Source organism: Colletotrichum navitas (genome assembly GCF_030913465.1).
Source record: "Colletotrichum navitas strain CBS 125086 chromosome Unknown LY79scaffold_5, whole genome shotgun sequence".
In the NCBI taxonomy this organism is placed as follows: domain Eukaryota; kingdom Fungi; phylum Ascomycota; class Sordariomycetes; order Glomerellales; family Glomerellaceae; genus Colletotrichum; species Colletotrichum navitas.
The window spans coordinates 684,282-706,609 of record NW_026850551.1 but is presented as its reverse complement, the minus strand read 5'-3'; the positions used below and the strand labels follow the sequence as shown (position 1 = coordinate 706,609).

Here is a 22,328-nt window from a genome sequence, read left to right as displayed (position 1 = left end):
ATGGCTATGGAGGAAGTCGGAGGGCTCATGGTGCGTGAATGGTTGGATCGATGTCGTTGGTAGACGTGGGGCAAAGGCGAAACATCGAATAGATGGGTCAAACAGTCCATCCGGGCTGAACAGAGACGGCTAGTGGCCGTGACAGGACAGAGACGAAATAGTACCTCGCTGGCCTCATCCAACCGCCATCCAGCCGAAGGAAAGATGCAAACGCGCAATTCCATTCAGCATCATCCGCTCATGCGCCGTGGTGCTGATCAAGGATCTAATCATCTACCAGGAGGCTTGATAAGCATCCGCTCCTGGCCATGCTTCCTGGTCGAAACGCCACGAGTCAACATTCTCCCAACTTACATGGTAACTTCTCCCATGTGACTGCGTCTCTGGTGCCTCGCGGCTGTCTTCTTGTCCCACGTTCAACTGTACTCGTCGCTCATGGCCCGACGTGAGCAAGGTCCAAGATACCGGGAAGCATCGTAGTCAGCCCTGCTCGCCACAACCGTCCTGGGCAATACGTTCCACAGCATCAATCTCGAACCCTCACCACGCACCAGAAGGTTTTGTTTTCCCCGTCATCAAACGGCATAAGCTCTCGCAAGACCATGTTTGAATGTAATCGTATCTCGAAAAAGGCAAACTCCCCTTATCCAAATATGTCAAAAGACAGAAAGAAATAGAAGAAGAAAAAACCAAAAGGCAACACTAAACACACAACCCCCTTAGGTCCATCACTTCTCCCCTTCCTCGTCCTGGAACCGAACCCTTCTTTGGCCCTCCTGGCCCGGCGGGTATCGGGGCGAGAGCAACGGCCGCCGCCTCTCAGTGAGTCTCGGCCGCGGCGTCGTCGTCGGCCGCGGCAGCCTGTCCAGCAGTGCCCCCTTCTCGGCCGCCACCTGCCCTGTCGCGGATACTGCGGACCCCGCCGGCACGCTCCTCGGCACGACCTCCGGCTCCACATCCGGGAGCCCGAAGACTTCACCACCTCCGTCTCTGCCGCTGCTGCTGGAAGCCTTGGGGCGTCCGCCGCCAAGCCAGCTGGTCCCGCGCGGGGCTTTGCCGTCATTGTGACCGAGTTCCTCTGTAATGAGCAGGTCAGTTGCTTAGACATCTCTGTTTGTGTCGAGTGCAGCACGATGCACAGCACCGACTCACCTTGAATGACCCTCTGCACATGCGCCTTGATGACCCCCTTCTGCAACGGCGTGTCGCCCTCCCAGTACTCTCCGTGCCCGGGGAAGAACTCCGTCTGCGCGTCGTTGACCTCGTGGTACGGCACCGAGAGGCTCCTCGCCACCTCCGCCTTCTGAAGCTCCTCGAGCGTCGGCCGCGCCCTAGACGCCGCCCTCGCCGTTTCCGCCCTCGCCTCCTCCTCCTCCCTGTCCCGATCCGCCTCCTCGTTGGCCAGGCTCATCCTGATCGCCGCCTGCGTCTTCTCGCTCTGCAGGTGCACCGGCCACCGGTTCACCGAGAAAAAGCGCTTCTTCTTCTTCTCCTCCTTCGGGCCCGCCGCCTCGGGCCGCGCCCACGCCCAGACGTGGTCCCGGTGGAGCGTCATAACGTCCTTGCCGTCGGCCTGGCTGAAACGCGGCCGGCTGGGCCAGAGTGTGCTGTTGCCCGCCGACAGCTCGTCGATCATGCCCCGCCTGACGATCTCGACCGCCCGCTCCTCCGCCATCCCCTTCTTCCACCGTCCCGGGTACCCTTGCCTGACGACGCTCGCATACGACACCGGCCGCGCGCTCCTCTCTTTCGGGCGCTCGAACTCGCTCTGCCACTCTCCCGCCATGGCCTGCAGCTGGCCGGCGCCGCAGTCCCAGCTGGCCGGCCTGCTCAGGCGCCGGTCCAGGTCCGCGAGCCGCTGCGCCAGCGCGCTGAGCTCGACGCCCGCGCGGTAAGCCGCCGACCAGAGCATCCGCTTCGTGGCGCGGCGCGTCGCGTCGACCTTGTCAACGTTGACGAAGGCCGTCTCCCAGTCCCACGTGTGCTCGGGCGTCGGCACGTTGGCCGCGGTCCAGGGGTTGGTTATCGGGTCCCAGTCGTCGTCGTCGACGGGCCAGTTCATGCGGTGCTCCGGGTGCCATGTGCACTCGGGCCGGCTAATGTTCACTTCCCCGGTCTCGGTGCGCTCATACCTGGGAAGACGTGAGCCAGTCAGCATCTTGCACGAAGCTTCAATAAGGGGGGGGGGGGGGGGGGGTTACCCGAGTCTTCCGTGGTCGGCGAGCACCCGGCTGTACATGTTCACCATGTCCTCGCTGAAGACATAGTCGCCATGGCGGAGGCTGGCGTTGAGAGCCAGCGTCACCTGCTGCAGGCTAACGCCGCGCTTCTGGACGGCGAAGAGGCACTCCTGGCTCGGTTCGTCCAGCAGGGCCTGCACGCGCGCCGCGAACACCTCGAACGCCCGCCCGAGCCTCGGCAGCGCCTCCCGCTGCATCTTGACGTTCGTCGACGGCCCGCACACGAAGTCGACCCAGTACAGCTCCCTGTCGTTCATCTCAAGGTACCCGTCGTGCTTCTCCCGGTGCGCCACCAGCTCGTCCTCCAGGTTCCAGGACGGGCGCCCCTCGAGCCCGAGCTCCATGTTCTTGATGACGCCCTCGAGCATCTGCCGCGGGTTCCGGGCCCACGCCCGTCTCAGCCTGTCGCGGAGGGTGGCCAGCAGCGCGTGCCGCGCCACCAGCCGCTGCTCGCTCTCCCGGAGGAGGTGGAAGGGCGTGACGGGGCCGAGGAAGTTGTGCGGCAGGAGCACCGTGTCGTTCTCCTCGGCGAGCCTCCGGTGCGACGCCACGACCTTCTCCCTCAGGCCGGCCGCGCGCGCGGCGTGGTTCTCGCGCAGCTTCGCATGCCAGTACACCAAGCCCAGAGGGTCGAGCTTGGCGTCCTCGGGGGGCGCCTTGACAGCGAGCGGCTTGTAGACGATGTTGACGCTGGCCTCCGCCTCGGCGCGCTTCCTCTGCCGCCTCGTCAGGGGCAGCACGAGTTTCCGGAAGGGGCTCTGGATGGCCACGTTCTCGACGCCGTCAAAGTGCGAGAGGCACTGCTGCAGCGCCGCGCGCTTTGCGCCCCGGTACCGGGCGAAGCGCTGCTGGGCCTCGCCCTCGGGGTAGAACTTTTGCGTTGCGTGCGGCCTGCCGCGGCGGCCTCCGACCTCGCCGACCTCGCCGGCGACGTACTCGTTGTGCAAGAGGTAAAAGTTGGCCTCGCCTCGCAGCGCGCCCGAAGTCGCCTCGGGCCCGCCGTCCATGCACTTGGCGAACCACTCGTCCTCCGTGAGCGCCATGTTGAAGTCCGGCTGGTACTGGAACACCGCCCCGCGCTGGCCCGAGCCCGGCCTCGGGCCGTTCGGGTCGGCGGCCCAGACGAGGTTGCCGTCCTGGCGGAACCACGTCATGAACATGGTCCGCAGCAGCGGCCCGGGGATCTGGTAGTCCACGTCCTGAACGGACTCGGGCACCCGGTGGAGGAGGTAGCGGGGACGCACCGGGTCCTCGGGCCTCTTGGCCGCGATGATGGCGCGCCCGTCCGGTAGGGGCGGTAGGCGTGTGCTGATGCCCAAGTACTTTGGGAAATCGACGACGAGCTTCCTCTCGCCGTAGTGGTACTTCTCGAAGACCCAGTGCGTGTGCAGCATGTTGATGCACTCTTGCAGGTCGACCCACCAGTCCCTGCCTCTGGCGCCCTTTAAGCCAAGGCAGTGCTGCAGGAACTCGCCAATCTCGGCGAACTTGCGCTTCCAGTCGAGGGTGCGGTCAATGTCCTCATCCGCGAGGAAGTTTTTGATGCGGATGAGCTGGACCTTGGGCGAGTGGATGCGCCAACCCTGGTAGTCCATCATGTGCAAGTCCTCGTCGGTGGTCGCGCGGTCGCGCTTCAACCAGTTGATGATCCAGCCGTCGCCGTAGGTTTCCTCGATGACCTTGTCTTCGTCGTCGGCCTCGGCATCCGCGTCTTCGGGGCCGACGTCGACCATATCGACGTCTTCTTCCTCGGATGCCCCACCGGGGAGGTCGGGGGTCAACGGAGAGAGCGGTATTTGTTCTCGAGGGGGCGTGTAGATGCGGCCGTCAATGGGCGGAGGGGCAAGGGTTGATGTGGGCAAGTTGGTTTCTTGCTGAGTTTGGCTAAGAGGTATCGTGTGCTCGCTGGGCAAGGTAAGGGCGATTGGAGGCCCAGTCGACACAGCCGTCGTCTTCTCATGCTGAGATCTCTCCCGCGTGTCGACGCTGGACGGGGGTTGTTGAGCTTGTGGAGGCGAAGACCCGGTGAGGTGTATAACCCCACTGGGAGTCCCTGTTTCTTCAGTGTTTTCATGATTTCCTGCAGAGGTCGTCATACCTCCTGGCATTCGAGCCTTGGCCGCAGTGTCAGCCCGCCTTCTCGTGTGCTCAAATAGGAGATCAACTCACCGGTATCCTGATATTCCTGGGAATCGGTATCCTGGAACTCCCATCACTACGTACTCTTGTACCTGTAGCCCTGACGGGCTTGAGCCGAGTCGCAGTGGCAAGTCCAGCCAATGCTGTCGGAACCGTCGACAGACCTGCGTGCTCACATCCATCGTCTTCTGGCCCAGGAGCCTCGTCACCGGGGTCCTCGCCATCATCGTCATCGTCATCGTCGCCGTCGATCATTTGATTAATTCTTGGTGGCTTGTACTTCGTGGACCGACGGATGTACTGGTTGCTGTTGTAATAGGGGTCGAACGTTGCCGGGAACTTCCAGCCGTCCGGTGCGTCGCGAGCCCGCCACTCTGTCGTGAAAGGGTTCCTTGGCGCTTTCCCGCCCTCTGCTGGTGCCCTTGGTACAGGAGGAGGCTGTTTGTGTTCTTTGGACATCGCCGCGAGCTGCCTTGCCATGCCGATGTGCGACGACGGGCCGTATGTGCCTTCGGGTCCGTCGGGACACGCAGTAGGGTCTACTCCGCCGACATCCTCTCTCGCCTCGCCGACTCCGTACCCAGCACGATCTTCGGTGATCAGGCCAGCGCTCGCGATCTTCATTCTCGTCGCGGCCGCTTGGATCTCGGCTTGCGAGAACGGAACGCCTACGAAGCCCAAGATCCTGGCCCACCTGCTGACATCATCACCGCCCTCGACGATTTTTTCGATCATGAGATCTCTCTTGGTCTTTTCCACGGCCGCGGGCTCTTTTTCAGACTCTTTGGCTCGCGCGGCCAGGGTTGCGGTCGCACTCTCGCGGGAATCTTGCCAGCGGGCCCCTCCGAGGTCCGCATCGCGCAGCCACTCGTACCGCGTGCCGTACATATCAGCCAGCAGGCCCCGGAACTCCGCGTTCTTCCTCAATACATCATCAATTTTACGCATGGCGATGAGGTTCTCCATGTGCTGGAAGAGACGGTAGGGCTCAGGGTTTTCGAGCGCTTTCCGTGTGAGCTCCAATGTTTCCGTCGGGAATATATGATACTGCCTGCTGACCATGTCGGCTAGCTCGGCTGGAGAAGCTGTTAGACGAACCCAAGAAGATATGGGATCTCAGGCAGCTTACGCATTCTTTTTTGAGCCATGATGGCTGTTGGCTCTTGTGCTCAGTGCACTCCAACGGCAGTTTGCGATTTTGATACCAGGAGACAGAAGTTGCAATCGACAGGAAACCAACACAAACCCGTGTCAAGTCCAAGCTCCAGCATAAACGAGAGCTACAAATGAGAAACAAGCGATAGAACTAAACCCCCAGCTTCTGTAAAAGACATTGAGAAGGTTGACAAGAGAAAGGAGTGTATCCGGAACTTCAGTGAAGCAAGAGTTGAAGGAAACCATTCCACCGCCCCGACTTGCGAAACGGGTCCATTTTACGATTTTGAAAGGCCACCTCTCCCGCTCCTCCCATCCTCAAAGATCCAAAGCTCCTCTCTTGTTCTATTGAAAGGATCCTTCACAAGGGGTGCATTGAGGCAGAGGTTACCATAAAGGCCGCCAACGGCAACGGTACAAACGGCGCGGTACAAAGGGAGGAAATCAACAAACCGGCCAAAGCTCCGTGGCAATGACAATACAATTCGGAGCACAAGCTGCATTGACGGTTTCGGCCGTGCTCTCTTCAATGGTTTGCCATTTCCGGTAGATTTCTGGGTCTGTCTTTGTTGTAGGCGTTTACATTCATCAGTTGACACAACGACAGCCATTATGTCGAATTATGTGACAGAGCCTTGGCCCAAGTTGATAAGTTTCCAACGGCTGGGCTGTAACATGTCATCCGAGGGGGCACAGTGATGAGCTCGGCCGCAGCTGTCTCGTTGGAATATTGATGAGATGATTAAGTCGGCCTCAAAAGTAGAGAGCATCTTCCAGAGACTTCTGCAGATATAGAGCCTCCGAGGAAGAACTCGCTCTATGCTTTGATGTTTGTACAGCAACTTCTCGACGATATTCTCAATGTCTTACCATCAAAACTACGGAGACACCGATCCCACCATCGCTGGTCGTAGTCAAACAGGCAACTCATCCGGTGACCCTGCGCTGAGCTCGGTGCCAGAGACATCTCCATCGGCTCAGCCTTCGCAACGTCGATCCAGCTCCCCGGTCCCAGTTGAAGAAGACGACGATGGTTCAAGAAGTGATGCCAGCTCCGACCCTGTAGCTCGTCAGCTTGCAATCGAGGGGCATGAGGAACACCTCAGAGAACAGGTCCGCGTCGAACTAGATGCCCAGGACCGAGAGTCCGCCTGGCGCCGACGCCTACAGACGGAGTCTCCCAACCCGCAACCTCAGCAGACACCGTCTCAACCACCACCCCTGATCATCGGCGCGCCGCTGGGGAAGAACCTGACAGCCATAGAAGCGGCAAGTCGTCTCGTCTCCCAATGGGAAGCAATTCACGAGTCCACCCTCCAATCAACTCCCGAGGCCGCCTCTCCCATCCTCATGGAACTCACACAAGCCCGCGACCAACTCGCTGCCCTCGTAGCCCAGCAGCAACAAGCCTCCTCGCTCTCTGCATCCCCCCTCGGAGAGACACAGGACCCCGTCGTAACCCCCCTCAACTCCCTCGACGCCCACAAAGCCGCCGCCATAGCCTCCCGGATCGAGCTCCTCACAGACTCCCTCGAGGACTCCCACTTCCCGCCCGAGCGCGCAAACATCGCCGCCGCCGTGTCGCTCTACCGCGCCGCCCGCATCCCCTACTCCGCCAACTGGGCCCTCCTCTACGCCGGCCACCTCGTCGACTTCGCCCCGACCTACGCCTCCTTCACCGCCGACCGCGCCGACCGCCTCGACCGCTACGCCCGCCTCCACGGCGAGGGCTGGCTTTGGATCGAGCCGCCCCTGGCCCGCGAGCCCGGCGGGCCGACCTTCTTCTCCGCGCGGAGGGGCACCTTCCTGCCGGAGAACGACTCCTCGTACGACATGGGCCACTACAGCGTCACCATGTCCTTCCGGCGGATGAAGAACCTCGTCTACCGCGGCGCCCCCGTGGCGGACGCGTCGGGGAAGAGGAAGCTCGACCGTCTCAGCCGGGGCAGCGACGACGACGATGACAACGAAGGGATGATAAAAGCCGGAGAGAGCTGGCCGGCTTACTTCTCCGACGAAGACTCGGACGCGCCAGACAATATCTCGTCAGAGCCCGCCCCTTCCCCAGCCCTCCGTGCAAGCCGTCCCTCGCGGCACCCGCGCATGACGCGCGACCACGCCGCCCCAACGCTGCATTTCCGCATGCTCCTCGACAGCGGCGCGACGCTGCCCCTGATCTACGACCGCGACGCCCGCGCCCTCGGCATCCGCCGCGCGACCTACGCCGCCGTCTCCCGCGTCAGCGTCGAGACGGCCGCGCCGGGCGCGCTGTCGGCCTGGATGTACGAGATGCAGGTCGCCGTCGTGGACACGCGCACCTGCGCGCCGCTCGTCTCGCCGGCGTCCCCCGTCTGGCCGGCCGAGGAGCCCGCCCTCGGCGGCGTGACGCTCGTCATGACCCGCCCGGCCCCGGCGCCGGGCGCCGCCGCCACCTTCTCGTCGCCGTGCGGGGGCGCGGACGCCGTGGCGAAGACGGTCGGCGGGGATACGGTGTTCCTCGAGGACGCGAGGCGGCTGATAGACCAGGCCGAGGGCCGCGACTACGGCCGCCTTTCGGGGCTCTTGCCGTTCAAGGTTTGCTACGTGCAGGCGACGCCCGGGCTGCGCACCATCTGGATGGGCGAGGACCGCCGCGACGTCCTCGGCGCGCAGCGGATGCCGGGGCAGATGCGCTGGGCGCCCGGCACAGGGAGGGTATGCGACCCGGGCCATCCCCGGGAGCTGTGGAAGAGCGTCTGCGGAGGCGACGGCGGGAGGCCCGCGCTGTTGCGGATGGCGCACGAAGAGGGGGCGGTCGTGGACGGCGGGGAAGAAGGTGTGCGCATGGTGGACGTCGAGGAGAAGGACTGGAAGGGACGGAGTGAAGTGCTGGTTGTGGACAAGAACGGGGTGAGGAGGAAACATATCATTGAGCCCAGGAGGTTGCTCGAGCAGCAGCCACACTCGAGGCAGGTCAAGAGACACAAAACGGATTACTGAGATGGGTTGGATATAACTGGGGATATCATTCGACTTGAACGGGGCGCTCGCCGGCATGCAGGCTATTCTCTCGGAGACATGTTGACATGTTGCTTGCAAAGTCCACTGTTTTGTTGTAGGAAATTTTCTTGCACACAAGACCTCGGGGGTTTTCTGGCTTCGAAGCTGTTGACGGAGGACACTAGGCTGTAGTTCTGGTCCTGAAGTTATAGATAGTGGTCACTTTGATGCCTGTACATAACTACACCCGTGTGCAGGTAGCATATAGATGGCGGAGCACTTATCTGCACAAGTGATACATGGGACTGCCTTTGTCCATTGACTTCATTAAATATCATAGCTTAATGTTGAGCCAACCTTCAGGATATAGTTACCATCAACTATGTACGCAATCTAATGGATATGAACGCAACTAGCCAGCCTCGACACCGGCCCAGGTTGACACTTTCACATTCCGACATTGGACATCACCAATTTGATCCGTATAATCCATATTGCCGTCCTACACCATCGGCGAAGCCTCGTTGACGGTGCTGGCCCAAATCATCGCCAACCCCTGATATCCCACGCCTACATCTCGGCAGCGCTCGCTCACCTCTCGTCATCTCGCCTGCCAGTCGGGCAACGTTAGTAGACAAGGAGAGTTTGCAAGTCTCGGATCGGCGGGAAAGCCGCGAAGCAAAGCGAGGCTGGCCATGCGTCGAAGGAACCAACAGAGATAATGATAGTTGCTCTTGATTTGCAGAATACCGAACATACATCAGCAACCGCCTCCACCGCCGCTGCCGTCGCCTTGCTCGCGGCGCCCTCCCGCTCCCGGGCACCGTTACGGGGCGCCGGCGGACGGATGATCAACGATCAAAACGGCAAGAGACTTTGAAGCAGCCCGCGACTCATTGCACGGAGGAACAAGGCCGGCTTTCTTTGGTACCTACATCTATCTGCCTTAGGCCTCATCCCTCTCGGGGACTTCTCCCCTCGGCACATGCCACTGGCTCCCTCGGGACATTTCCTGGATGTAAGGCGGGCGAGCTCAGAAGGGGGGCACGGAAATGAAGACCTGATTTGACGCTGATATGTTCGCCGCCCCAACAGACCCTGGCTTAGCCTAGCCTAGCCTGGCCTGGCCTGGCCTCTTGACTTGACTCTCGACATGTGCTGACAAGTCGCCCATCACGATATGTCCGGGGCCCAGCGACAGCCGATTCGAGTCATCAACGGAAAGAAAAGGGAAAAAAGTGGCCTCAAACAAGGCCTGTTCAGCCGGAGAACGCACTGGAGAAGCCTGTCGTTGGAAATACGAAATCGCTGGTCCCCTGAGTCGCTCCCCGGTCCGGCTATCCCCAAGGCGAAGCCGATCAACGACTTGATGGGTCTCAATCCACTTTCAATCTCCCCGACCCCATGGGTCAGCCAAAAGCCCGTCCTGGGGGGTGAGGGGGCCCTCGAACCTCTCACCACCCCCGGATGATCATGAATAGGCATTAACAAAACACATTGCGCAGTCGGAGAATTATAGCGGAGTAGAACCTGTCTCCCTCACAGGCGCATGAGATTGTTGTGTATGTATGTTTTGTGGCCCGCGAGAGGCCATTGACGCGAGTGTGCCGGGTCTGAGGGACGGGAGAGGTCGGTCTCCAGCCAATGAATGCCCATTTTTCAGCTTCCCATGTGGCCATCATACATTATTTTCTAACAGGGCATGCCGCTCGCGCGCCAAATCTTGTTTTGCGTGCATGCTGACGGTGGCAAGGGGAGGGGTGATAGGGTGCGAAAAGCCGGGCGTGCGCATGGCTTGCAGATGCGAGAGTGAGATATATCATATATGCCAGTTTTACAGGCCCCCCCCCGGCCCCCGGGCGCCGTCCACTCGGCCCTGCGAAAGGCGTGTCACGCGAAAGGGAGGGGGGAGGGAGAGGGGGAAGACGCGTAAAGTGGTTTACCTTATTCGTTCGGCGTTTCTTCTTGTATGGGATGAAAGACAGAGATACAGAAACAGGGAAGGGAAGGGGGAAAGGTTCGTCCGTCCGCCATGTTTAGCGTTCGGTCGGTGTGTCGCAGCTCGGTCGAGGAATGGTTGAGGGCATGGGATCGGGCTGTTCGAGCTAGTTCCAATCTCCATCCGAGATCTCGAGGGGAGACCCCTGGGAATATTGAACAGCTGGCAGACATGGCAATCAAACCGAGTACTTGTCAGCCATAGAAGCATGTGCTTGTGTGCGTATATGCATGCATGTTTCTCGGTTGTCGATGGCAATGCTGTGCTGTTTGGATTCAGACAGTGAGACGAGGGCTAAGGGGAACACGTCCACAGCGCGAACCGTAAGGGCTGCCGATCAACATTGCCAAATGGAAACAAACAATCGACAGATGTTTTGATAACCGGTGTCTCAATCGAGAGAGGCCGCTCACGGATATCACCCTACTGCACCTGTGGAAACACCAAGCGACTGATACTGAGATAACCATGCTTCGGCAATACAAGGCCCCTCCAAGCCATGTCCCATCACCTTTTCCTTGTGTCTGTGCGGTATGGCAGTATAATGTCTTGGATCCAGGCGCTGCAACACCGCTTGTCCGAACGAACGAGTGGTGAATGGCCCTGCCACAGACGGAGGACGAACCCAGGCCGTGTTTGTGTTTCGAAACTCGATCAGCCTCCCCCTACAACAACATACGTTGTTGTTCTTGTTAGACGCGACGAAGGCACGCTACCGTTGGCTGGCGTTGCAAACCGCTTCTCCTGGGCTGAAATCCTGCACCAGTTCGAGACATTCAGCTCGCTGCGTGCTATCCACCTGGCAATCCCTCAGTGTGCGCCTCGAATTGCATGAGGGCCCTGCCGATTGCTTCGTTGCAGCCGCCGAGGCAAATTCGCCCAGGCGAATGCCCCCCCTGGTACGAGCTATACACGATGTTACCTCTGGCACCTAGTATAGGCCCGGGGTATGACGCCCTCCCAAAGAGCCCGGAATAGGCAGGCCGGTCGGCGCACCCGGTGTCCCATATGTGGGGACATCGGCCCAGGGGGGATGCAACTTGTCCTGCAGGATTCGAGGGTCGGAGAAAAGCAGTCAGGGGGTAAATGCAAGTCGCCATTGAGGAAAGATATCTCCAGATTAGGCTGGCGGGGGGGAGGGGAGAAGACGGACATGTGCGTCGCCGGACGCGAGGTTACCTGCTCAGAGGATGGGTTCACGTAGAGCAAAGCAGCATGCCGAGAGCGAAGCCGGAAAGCCGGTTGTTGCTGCGGGCAGCTGTGATTTGAGTGGTGCTCAGACCGGTTCGTGATAACTTCTGTGGAGAGCGTAGGGACCGGGTGGGGAGCCGGATTGGCAAGTCGACGGGGGCGGACGATGTCTTTTTGATTGAACCTTGGCCCGCAGCGAATGGCATGACGCCGACCAACAGGCTTCCTTGGAACCCGAGACGTTGTATCTGTATGCACCCAAGACCAAGGCTATGCCGGAGGAAAGTGTTTCTGCCATATTGGGCGTGCTCAGGACTCTCTGTGTCGTTCCACCAAGAGTCCACTGCTTGACCGGCTGGTCCTCTCCGAGACGGCGCGATATGATATGTGCGTGCCTGTTTGCCGCCCGGGCTGGAATGGGGGACGTGTCCTCGGGTTCTTTGATTTGAGGCGTGCGTATCTGCAGCTGGAACACTAGTAAATGCAACAGACCATACGTCACGAGTTGATGACAGCGAACCAGGTTTCTACAGCGGTTGTCCGTCCGTCGTTAAGTGAGGAGGTGGTTGGAGGCTTTCTTTCCTGATGCCAGGATCCAGCCTGGGGCAACGTGGTATGGGGCAACAGAACAGAAAACTCATTTACCGTTTCCGTGGTGAGAAGCGAGCGAATATGGACCGACCGACCATTTGGATGCCGATGGCTGCTTGGAGCGGCACGCTATCGACGCCTTAGCCGGCATGGGGCAACAGCGTCGGTTCAGAACTCACGGAGTACAGTTCGGGCGGTTGAAAGTCCGATAGGCACTTCGCCTGTGCGTAGCTGTCTCTGACGAAACTCTCCACCACACGCTGATCCCCGAGGTGAACTACGTATTTGTAAAGGCAGTGGTGAAACAAAATTTCCATAATACGGCGGCAAGCCGTGTGAGCAGCGCAGGTGTTGTGGCACAAAGCTCCTCCATAGAGTCTGCTGCACCTAGGCAACAGGCTGGGAGCTTCCATGCAGCCTCGCGTCATGACATGAACTCTCCCAGGCTGAACAGGGAGCAGCTTGCTAAAGGCAATGGTCCATCGGCAAGTCTTTGCTTTTTTGACAGCTTCATGACATGTGGCGGCATTACCCTGTCTGAACCGGAGAAACCCTGCAGCTCGATTGTTTCTGAAGTTCGTTTAGTAAAAGAGGCTTCATTTCCTTTCGTAATCCATCACAGAGTGCATGTTGCAAGGGCGACTGATCATTCCTCAGGCGACGGGATATTGCGATTGAACATAACCGCGTCAAATGGGGCTTAGTGACGGGTGAGGCGGGCGAGCTGCGATTTAGGCCTCTGGCCTCGTTGGCCAGCGAGCTCTGTGCCTGAATCAAAAGCGACGATCACTACCGCGGCCACGCGACTCAGCTGCTAGATCTGTCATATCAGGCACCAAGGCCTGAGATGACGAAAAGGCAGAGAGAGCTGTGCTTGACACGGAGCCCGGGGGGTTCGTTTTTGTGAGTACCTTGCAGCGTGGCTTGGCCCGACTAGCTACTTAGAGCAGTGTGCTTTCCAAAAGGGCGCGCAACTCCTGTCAATGCCGTGTGGCCCGTTCCAACGTTTGAGGCCCTCATCGTAGCAATCAACTTGACGAAGGCTTGCCGGGTTGTTCGCTCTCTCTGCTGCGGCAAACAAGTGTCCAGTTGGCGACTTGACTTCATGGGCCGATGGAGGGCGAAACTTCCCCCTCGTAAGACGGCAGTGGGGGGAGAGAGGCGATGCTACTTCGTACATAGTAGAGTTTGCGGCGATGTTTCCTGGACACGCGCAGGAGGTCTGAAACACTGGTAAACTCGACGATTTCGACAATAGTCGCAGCGGCGAGGGCGGCAAATGCTACGTTTGGGTCAGGCTGGCAGACTGCATTGGGCTTTGCTCTGTCTCCTCACCACCACACGGGCTCGCGCGGGCGGCGGTGGTGGTATTGAGCGACCACGCGGGGAGGTTCTGGCCCTGGTTTTGCTTCTATTCCTGTTGCTCAAGGCGGTGCACGCACATAGACTAGCAAGGCAGGACAGAGCGTAGTTTCCAGTCCTGCTCAAGTTAGGTTAGTGATGGTTGCAGTGGATGGGATGGCAGGCGATCAATGTGCAGCTAATCCACTGGGCCTTCAGCCAAGGGACAAGGGATTTATAGTGTAGAAAGTATTGATTGCTCTGATTCAGGGAAGTTGGGCGGGCGGCTTGACGACGGACCCCGCAGGCGGCGCGGCATGGGGGATGCTTGTGATAAAATGAGTGAGGAGCATGCCGAACTTGTCCGGAAGACGGCGACAAGACGAATGCCAATATCTCGGTTGCCCGACGCTGACGAGGGCGTCGATTGCAATGTGGTAGTCCAGATGTAACAGTGATGTCTGTCGGGTGTCGTTTGACGGTCCGTCTGTGGAATCGTGATTTCGACCCCTAATGCGATTTCGACCCCTAATGCGGATACCGCCAAACTCGTCCACCAAGCAAGCGGTGCTCGTGTGAACCAGGCCGTGAGAGCATTAATAGCGGTAATAACGAGCATTACCGAGGATGAGAGGTCCGAGCTGAAGCTCTAGAAGCATCGTTTGCCGGCGGCGTTCTTCCCTTTTTTCTTTTCTTTTCTGCAGGCCCCCCCAGCATTGGCCGGATGACCATGCCCCCGGCAGAAACGAAATGGGCGGGATATTGTGAAAGACAGTGCAGCAGCAAGGGGAAGATTGAGGCGGGGAAAATCTCTTCGCGACGAAGCACTCCGATTTGTTCTGAGGTGCCAATGGAGTCGCAAGTGGTTGAGGTTTGACACACAACAGGAACCGGTCCTTGGCCTAGGAGGCGGAAATATCATCGTCAGAGCTCCAGCGGGAGGAGGCGCTACCGGGACAGGGCCTGCGGCATGCCAAAGGGGCAAAAGGGGGGGGTGAGAGAGACGCCGGACGTTTGGTGTCAACGTGTGTCGGAGGTCATGGGACGAACCCAAAGCTGCGATGGCAGCTGCAGCTACAGCAAGCAACAGAAGCCGGTCAGCCTCTATCTCTCTGTCGGTCTGTGGATAGGGGAACAGGGAGAACGTCCGTGGGCGGGAAACGAACCGGTTTGGGACATACGAGTGCAAGGAGGTTGCTTGCGTCGGTGACGGTTTCCCAGACAGTGAGTGGGTTTAGGCCTTTCGTTCTCATTGATTCCGGTTTGACTGATGGCGACGGACCGTCAAGAGACAGGCAGACAGACAGCAGGTACTGCGTGCCAGAAGTGTCTTATTCGCACAAGACACTGTTCCCAATGCAAAGGATAAGGTTTGCATTACTAAGACACAGCATCCAGGGTTCGAGCATGGGCGAGGAACACAGCGTGCACAAGATCTGGCGCTAGTCCCGGAACGGATTAGAGGCAACGCCGATTGGGCGGAACCGGGGGGACGGCAATCGGAATTTTCGACGTTCCTTTAGCGCCTCAACCCTCGTGTCGCTTTTTGTGCAGGGTGGATCTGCACCAGGGCGTCTGTGGCTGGTGTGGTGGGTCGTAAACGGTCAAGTGGGGCTATCGTCACGTTTGGCAGGTGCAGTCAAGTGTCAGCCTCATCCTACCTGCCTATTCATAGGTACGGAAGGTACGAATTACCTGCATACCTACAACTAACTGTATAGGAAGGTAGGTGCCGTACCAACTACGGTACGTAGATGGGTGCGATATCCATGTGCGAATTCGTGCTTGTACGGAATATTCATTTCCTTCGCATCTCTCTTATCCCCTGGGAAAACAGCGAAAACCTTCTACACGAACTCCAGGACAATCTGCAAAATCCCCCCCTTATCGAATCCTGTCGAGCATCGGATGTCCACTGTGTTGGCCCCTCCCCCGTCACCGCTCTCGTTTCTGGGTAGACGACAACCGAACAAAGAGACAGACTATCGAATGCAGCAACCTTGTCAAGTCAACGGTTGAGGGCAGATGGGCCCAGACGGGGTGGGCTTGTCGTGCTCAGCACCGCTCGAGATACTCGGATATCCCATCGTGCCATCCGCTGGGCGGGTCATGGATGGCAAATGATCAACGCCCACGGTCCTTTACCTTCTCGGAAATGCCGCTCAGCGTCTCAGGATGGACACGCATCTGAACATGGCCGCCGCCGGGTGTTCGCTTTTGATTTCCCCGGGGCAGATTTTGCATGCTCAACTGAGACTCGACGATTGACCGCCCGACGCCGCCTTATCAGCAATTGGCCACGAGCGGTCCGGGCAGTGTAGCCGGCTCGTCGTGGTGTCTCTAATCATCCATGACAGTCGCAGCCTGCTACCCCATACGAATCCGGGACCGACACTCTGATGCGTCGATACAACCGAAGCGGTTGGCCAAGCGGCTTAAATCCGACGACTACCTCGAAACGTCACAGAGTTGCAATGTGACCCAACCAGCATGTCGGCATGGAACATGAACATCGGCAAGCGTAACCTCAAAGCATCCTAGTCAGACACCTCCAAGGAAGCGACGTCTCCATCATTCTGCCAGACCCAGCGGGTGTTCAGGGCAACCTCACACAGTGCAGTGCAGTGCCTCCACGGCAACCACATTGGAATCGAAAAGTCGGTCTCACGGGCAGACCGCTTCGTTTTGACCCGCAAAAAAATAAAAATAAAAAAAATTTCTAAAAAATCTAAAAAACAAAAAACTTCTTGCGGTTTTTGCACCTCGTTTTCATCGCCCAAGTGGACAGCTCTTGTGGTGTTGCGGTGAAACCAGGGTCCAGGAGGTTGGGGGAGGGGCGGTCAAAACACCGCAGCATGCAACAGGGCAGGAGGATTTCCGAGTCTCGGCATCAGTAATGGTACCAGTGCTGGGGCGGGGCGGTGGTTCCAAACTTTTCATGTCGTCCCGTTGCCGTCGAGACAGTTGAATTTTCTTTTTCTTTTTTCCAATGGAGAAGAGGAGATCGAAGAAGGAAAATTTACGTGATATCGGAGCTTCACTGTTGCACTTAAGCCGCAGCTGCCGCGGGCCCCGTCGGTCCATCGGCAAATCACGTTGAAGCAGATGGCGAGCAGAGGAGCTCGAGAGGCGTCACGGTGCGGGACTCGGCATAAAGATCGCGGGGCGGACAAGGGTCGTGACCGGCGGACGGCGGGCTGTGTCTCTATCCATTTTTGCCTTGCGTCGTGCCGACGTACCAGACGGCTTGATTTCCCTTCTAGCAGCTCCGAACCTCCGGGGTTCACGATGCGGCTACCCGCTCGCGTGAGGTCATTCCGCGAGTCATCTCGCCTTCATACACGGCGCAATTGGCAAGTGGCTCTTGACGCCGGCCGACCTCCTCTCTGCTACATGCTTTCACTAAGCGCAGGCCGGGGACTGCCTGCTGGCGTCTAGACCATCGCCGAAGCTTGCTGAACCTGCTACGTAGGACGAACGGTACCCGTTAGGAGGGGCAGTGGCGGGGTTGAGAGAAGGGAAAAACGGAGTCCTGTTCAGATTCTTTCCATGGTCGCCCACGAGGTGCAGCCGAGAGGCCGAGAGCAACCAGCGGTGATGGATGTGCGAGTCAAGATGGCCTAGGACGGTCTGCACGACAAAAATTCTGAATGCATTGTTTGCCCGAAGTTCAGACGGCCCTTCGTGGCGATCACATTCCAGCAAGTCGGGGAGAAGAAGCGACTGATGGCTTGGTAGCAAAGAGCCACTCCACTCTCGACTCGCGGTAGAATTTAAGGGCATGCATGCTTTAGCTCAGACTCGGCACGCCGCGGCAAGACAGGATACGCTTCACATAGATGGGCGAGCCTCGAAACCACCGATACGCACTGCAACAGACCGTGAAGACTGTCTCTCTGGGGGGAAGGAACTCAGGGTCCAGGCCCCGGTTTGAAGCTTTCGAAAACTTACAGTTCGTGATAGGTACCGGCAGATGGGGGGGATCCGCTGCGGGGGAGACTCGACTGTACAAGAAACCCTCTCTTCCGGGACGACCGTCGCCGGTAGACGCGTCTAGATCCCAAGGGACGCGCGATCCACAGCCGCACGAAATGACGGCCGTGGGCGTGGAGCTCGGAAGGGTATTTGAGAGGGGAGGGGGGGTGTACACGATAGACAAAAAGGACGGTGCATGCAACCACTTTGGCTCGTGCATGCGTCGAAAAAGCTCGCATGCAGGAGCCCCAGTGACGTGAAGAAAAAAAAAGTTTTTTTTCTTTTTTTCCAAAGAAGGAAAAACAAAGCCACTCGGCATGAGGGGGATGGTTACAAGATGCGAGGTTTACGCGTGAGCACGGAGACGCGGACACGGGATAGGTTCTGGGGAGCCAATCCGACTCAGGCCCCAAAGATGGATGTTGGAAGGTCTTGTCGATCGGTCTCAATGACACGCCGGGCGGGATTGCGTGCCTTATGATAGCCGGACTAGCCAGCTGGCCCCGAAGCCACAACCAGGCCGAAAACGTACAGGAGACGGATGCTTAGCTCCATGATCCTCCAGGGCTTTTGAAGATGAGCAGCAGCAGCAGCGTCAGCATGACAGGTAACTTAGTGTCGTCACGTTGTATTGAGAAGAAGGGGGTCGGGGTGGGTTCCGCGGACCCGGTGCTCCGGGCAAAAGCGTGCCCTCCACCTGTCAAGATCGCCGTCTGCCGTCGCCCGTCGCGTGGGGGTGGTTCGAGGGGCGCGTATTGTGGCGCGTCTGCGTCTCGGGGCAGGACTTCATCTCATGATTTACGCTTCCAACTCGGCGTCCGACTGGGGTGGAGGTTGGCTGTTGGCGTTGCGTCGAGGGTAACGACAGGGCCAGTCCATACGCACGAACGGAGCACGGCACGACACGACACGACACGACACAAAACCCAGCACGCCTGGCTCCCCTTGGCCTTGTTTTAACCGCGTGGCGATGAGCCAATGTGCCCATCATGGCCGGTCAGCATGAATCATCGACGGTCCGGCCAAGGGAACCCTCTCTCTCCCCTTCCCCCCCAGGCTGGCTGAATGACGCGAGAGGTAGGGGGGGGGGGGGGGGGGGGGGGGGGGATGTGTCTGAGTTTGTTTGAATTGGTGGAGTGGGAACGGCTATACTTGCTCGGACCAACACGACACGACCAGAGTTCGCGATTGAAACGAGCAAGTGGGATTCTCGCGGAATTCGGTCATCAGAACCTCGGCCCAATCGAATTGCATTCGGCCATCAGCTGCGCGGCCCGCCCCCTCCCGGGTGTTGCGTGCGTGGCACCAGAACAGCGGACAGACAGGATTGACTGGCGCGCGTGGCTGGCGCGTGCGATCCGGTTCGGGAAGATAATTGCGTGTTTCTCCCTTCTGCCCATCTCCATTTCCCGGATTCTGGCGCGCCCGGCCCTTTGGAGATGGTGTAGGGAGGTTGACGCTGGTTCGCGACGTTCCTGAGCTGGAGACCAGCGTCTCCCACCCGGATCCCTCTAGGTCAGGGAATTGGGCAGAGGAAGAGAGTGTGTGGTAGTATTACCTACATTACTTGGTGCTGGTCGCCGGCCGGGTGAGGGGTAAGACGTGGGACATGCTCCTTGCCGGGACAAGGGCCCCTGTCACCCATCGCCTCGGGGGATTTGGCGTCTGCGCGCTTCTACTCGTCCAGCCTCCCTGCACGAACCGACAGGGCCAAGGCTTAGTAAGGGTGACCGAGTCGACCTGCAGCTGCTCACCATCAGCCAGCCAGCAAGCCATCCAACCAGCCAATGTAACCGAGCAGTTGGCTACCAACGCCAACTCGCTTGCTGCGTTGGCAGGAGGCGGGGAAGGGGAGGGCCCAAGGTTTCAACGGCGCCGTGTGTGTGGCTGCTCAATTGGCGACGAAGGCACGACAAAGACAGGCCGCTGGAGGGCCGACACGCAGACAACCGTTGATGGGTGGCGGGCGGCCGCGGGAACACGGTCGAACGACAGCACTCCCGAGACGGGGGGATTGATGACGGCCGATCTACAGAGTACATTAGGGATGTAGGGGTGGAAAGGCCTCGAATGCGGTCGCGGAGATGGTGGCATCAAACAGAGCTGAAAAGGAACGGATTGGACACACGACTCTCGCCGAAGAGAGACTGAGGCTTTCCCACAACCCCGTCCCCGCATCAAATGTCTCGAACAGGCCCGGCGCGCTTGATGCAACTGCAGGACGATCACGTCGAGACTCGGCGATAATTAAACTACAGAGACGTGTTGGAGACGCATCGCGCGTTGAGGGGTAATCAGGACCGCGTAAAGTGGCATGTTTCACTAGGGGTAGTCCCCACCCAGCTAAGGGTGAGAGAAGGAGAGAGGAGGATGACAGGGAAGGGCATCGTCATCGACTTTCTTTCTTCAAAGGCTAGTTTTAGGGTGCTTCAGGTCTTGGTTGTAGCGGGGGAAAAGGGGGACGAGGGGGGAAGCACGGAAGAGGAAAAACAAAAAACAAAAAACAAAAAAGAAAGAAAGAAAGAAAGAAAGAAAAGAAAAGCAATGGCCATGGCACTGACCTTTGTCCGTCTGACGTTACAGGTGGGCGATGGGCCTTGTTTACAACGGACAAATGGGTGAGGGAAGTGGGAGAACAAAGCGGGAAGAGGAAGCGAAACTGCTCTAGAAAGCACGTCTGAAGCCAATTCCCTTCCTCCCCACTTTCCCGCTTTGAAGGGGTTCTATTATCTGCTTATTTACGTCCTTGTCAAGTCGAGGGTTTACCGTAGCCCGGAGGCGGCGGCGACGACGGCGGCGGGAGAGGCGGGGCCAAGGATGAAAGGAACGGACGCAGTCATCGTCACTCGCACGCTAACTAGCAGTAAGCAGCGGCGCGCGCGCGCGTGTGTCCTACGGCTGGGACGGCAGGGAACAAAGCAGCGTGTCCTGAGTCGCGACGAGTCCTTGGCGTTCCTTTTTCCTCCACCAGCCTTGGGCTACTTACCTACTAGGCGGCGGGGCGCGCGCGCGCCGGTGGGACGAAAGGGCTGAAGCGCGAGTCACGGGGGAGGGGGGGCGAGCAGAGAGGCGTTTTTGACATATCAGAGGGCGATCGATAGACGTCATTCCGAAGGTCCTGCGTGCCTCTCGGACCCGACAGCTTTCCATTACAGACTAACAGTGTCGTTTAGGCGTTCCGACGATGCTGGGAGGAGAGGAGGAAGGAAGGAAAGTGGATGTGATGTCGAAATTGGGTGCACGTCCATTGAGCAGGGAGGAGGGGACGGATCATTTCTAATTGCGTACGATATCGGATACTGGCACAACGTGTCTCGTGCGTGTGTCCCCCCGTTCCCCCTTCACTGGACGCGGAGTATACAAACCCGGCACCGCGGGGGGGGGGGTTAATCAATCATCAATCTTACGGCTCGGATTCTCCCCCCTTGACGATAGGCATACGGGCGGATGGGGGACAGAGGCCTGATAAGCGCGTTGGTTTGGGGGGGAAGAAAAAAAAAAGGGGGGGGGGGGAGGAGGAGGCTTGGAATGCTTCAAAGGGCGTCGCATAACCTGGAATGGTAGGACAATAGACGTATTGGGATGTGCATAGACGCCGGGGAAGCGCGCGGGTGGGTTCGATTTAGACGCCAGACGCCGGGGCCGGACGGAGGGTTGCGTCTATGGCTGTGTGTCCCTCTCCACCGTCAGGAAGCAGGGGCACGTGCACGCTCTCTCTCTCGCTCTCTCGTGTGCGTGTGGCAAGGAAATAGTATCGAGATCTCTACCTCTCTGTGGCGGTATGAGTCGCGTATGATAGCGATGAGAACTACGTGTCGAACCCCCTCCCTCCCCCCCCCCCCCCCAAAAAAAAACCCCTCCAAAACCCCGAAAAAAAAAACTGTGGGGGATGACGACGGAGCAGAGCTCCGAGAGTGGGCGATTCTTACGTACGGATGCGGTTGAGGCTTTTCATCCCGCGCACTAGGATGAGTCTGAGTCTCAATATTGATCATCTGCAACAGGACGGACAAACACGATAGATACCCAGAGGGCTGTTTCCCCCCGGCCCGCGGGTGTCCAAGCCGGCGTCCCGGGCGAGACAGGTGGGCCATCGGGATAGGGGGGGAGCTGTTAAAACCTCGAGGAAACATTTTACTCGTTTCCCCCCGTGCGGGAGGTATTTTTTTAAAATAGAAAAAATTCCCTTCTCCATCCCTTTGAGAAGGGTTTCTCTGCAGACGCAGGATGTCTCTCTCTCTCTCTCTTTTTTTTTTTTTTTTTTTTTTTTTTTTGAGTCGCGAAGCGGTGACGAGCGCCACATCCTCTCCCGCCTCCACCCGTCATCCCGCGAACGCGGGTATCGAGGCAAGGGAGGAAGAGAAGAAGCGGTGGCATCGGGATAAGCAAGCACCGGCCGCGTGGAGCTGCGCCGTCTCAGTCCCCCAATGAAACCACCCGCCGGCCCCCCCACTCTCCGGGGGCGTAGGGGTCCACCGGGGGCCGATTTCGAGCCCTGCGGGTAGGTAGGCATGTCTCGCGCGGGGGATGAGGGACGGGCTGGAGGAATGCATCGTAGCCCTGGGAGACGGTAACTATTGAATCATTCGTGTCTCTCTCTCTCGCGGGGGACAATCTTGGCCAGGTGCGAGAAAAGTATCCGTATACCCGCGACGGCATGTGGTGGTCACGTAGTATTTTTGTCCCGAAGGCACCCCCCCAACGCAGGGGGAAACGCA

At 58.8% G+C, this 22,328-nt stretch overlaps 6 protein-coding genes across 6 annotated transcripts; 2 read left to right on the top strand and 4 right to left on the bottom strand.

The window, feature by feature from the left end:
- Positions 1-728: 728 nt before the first annotated feature.
- LY79DRAFT_691382 (uncharacterized protein) lies at positions 729-4,602 on the bottom strand (the record flags this gene model as incomplete). Its single annotated transcript, XM_060564745.1, has 3 exons — positions 2,202-4,602; positions 1,153-2,132; positions 729-1,078 (listed from the first exon to the last, which is right to left on the bottom strand). The coding sequence occupies exons 1-3, from the start codon at positions 4,346-4,348 to the stop codon at positions 729-731; spliced, it is 3,477 nt and encodes a 1,158-aa protein (XP_060419099.1). The 5' UTR covers positions 4,349-4,602.
- A 1,793-nt stretch (positions 4,603-6,395) lies between these two features.
- On the top strand, positions 6,396-7,772 carry LY79DRAFT_500588 (uncharacterized protein; the record flags this gene model as incomplete). Its single annotated transcript, XM_060553361.1, has 1 exon — positions 6,396-7,772. A coding segment is annotated over one exon (1,377 nt), but the record flags the coding sequence as incomplete, so codon positions are not given.
- Positions 7,773-8,210: 438 nt separating this feature from the next.
- LY79DRAFT_539045 (uncharacterized protein) lies at positions 8,211-8,976 on the top strand. Its single transcript, XM_060556788.1, has one exon. It carries the CDS (start codon positions 8,307-8,309, stop codon positions 8,511-8,513), a length of 207 nt encoding a protein of 68 aa, XP_060419097.1. The 5' UTR covers positions 8,211-8,306; the 3' UTR covers positions 8,514-8,976.
- Positions 8,966-9,701, bottom strand: LY79DRAFT_539044 (uncharacterized protein). The gene has a single exon (XM_060556787.1). It carries the CDS (start codon positions 9,272-9,274, stop codon positions 8,981-8,983), a length of 294 nt encoding a protein of 97 aa, XP_060419096.1. The 5' UTR covers positions 9,275-9,701; the 3' UTR covers positions 8,966-8,980.
- Positions 9,702-13,672: 3,971 nt separating this feature from the next.
- LY79DRAFT_287516 (uncharacterized protein) lies at positions 13,673-14,429 on the bottom strand. The gene has a single exon (XM_060552176.1). It carries the CDS (start codon positions 14,252-14,254, stop codon positions 13,871-13,873), a length of 384 nt encoding a protein of 127 aa, XP_060419095.1. The 5' UTR covers positions 14,255-14,429; the 3' UTR covers positions 13,673-13,870.
- A 2,820-nt stretch (positions 14,430-17,249) lies between these two features.
- LY79DRAFT_287510 (uncharacterized protein) lies at positions 17,250-18,174 on the bottom strand. Its single transcript, XM_060552175.1, has one exon. It carries the CDS (start codon positions 17,927-17,929, stop codon positions 17,426-17,428), a length of 504 nt encoding a protein of 167 aa, XP_060419094.1. The 5' UTR covers positions 17,930-18,174; the 3' UTR covers positions 17,250-17,425.
- Between the last annotated feature and the right edge of the window lie 4,154 nt (positions 18,175-22,328).

What these genes read in the sequence shown, in the direction of transcription:
- LY79DRAFT_539045 (XM_060556788.1), top strand. Translation starts at nt 8,307, where the DNA reads ATGGCGCACGAAGAGGGGGCGGTCGTGGACGGCGGGGAAGAAGGTGTG.
- LY79DRAFT_539044 (XM_060556787.1), bottom strand. Translation starts at nt 9,274, where the DNA reads ATGTATGTTCGGTATTCTGCAAATCAAGAGCAACTATCATTATCTCTG.
- LY79DRAFT_287516 (XM_060552176.1), bottom strand. Translation starts at nt 14,254, where the DNA reads ATGCTCGTTATTACCGCTATTAATGCTCTCACGGCCTGGTTCACACGA.
- LY79DRAFT_287510 (XM_060552175.1), bottom strand. Translation starts at nt 17,929, where the DNA reads ATGCCGAGTGGCTTTGTTTTTCCTTCTTTGGAAAAAAAGAAAAAAAAC.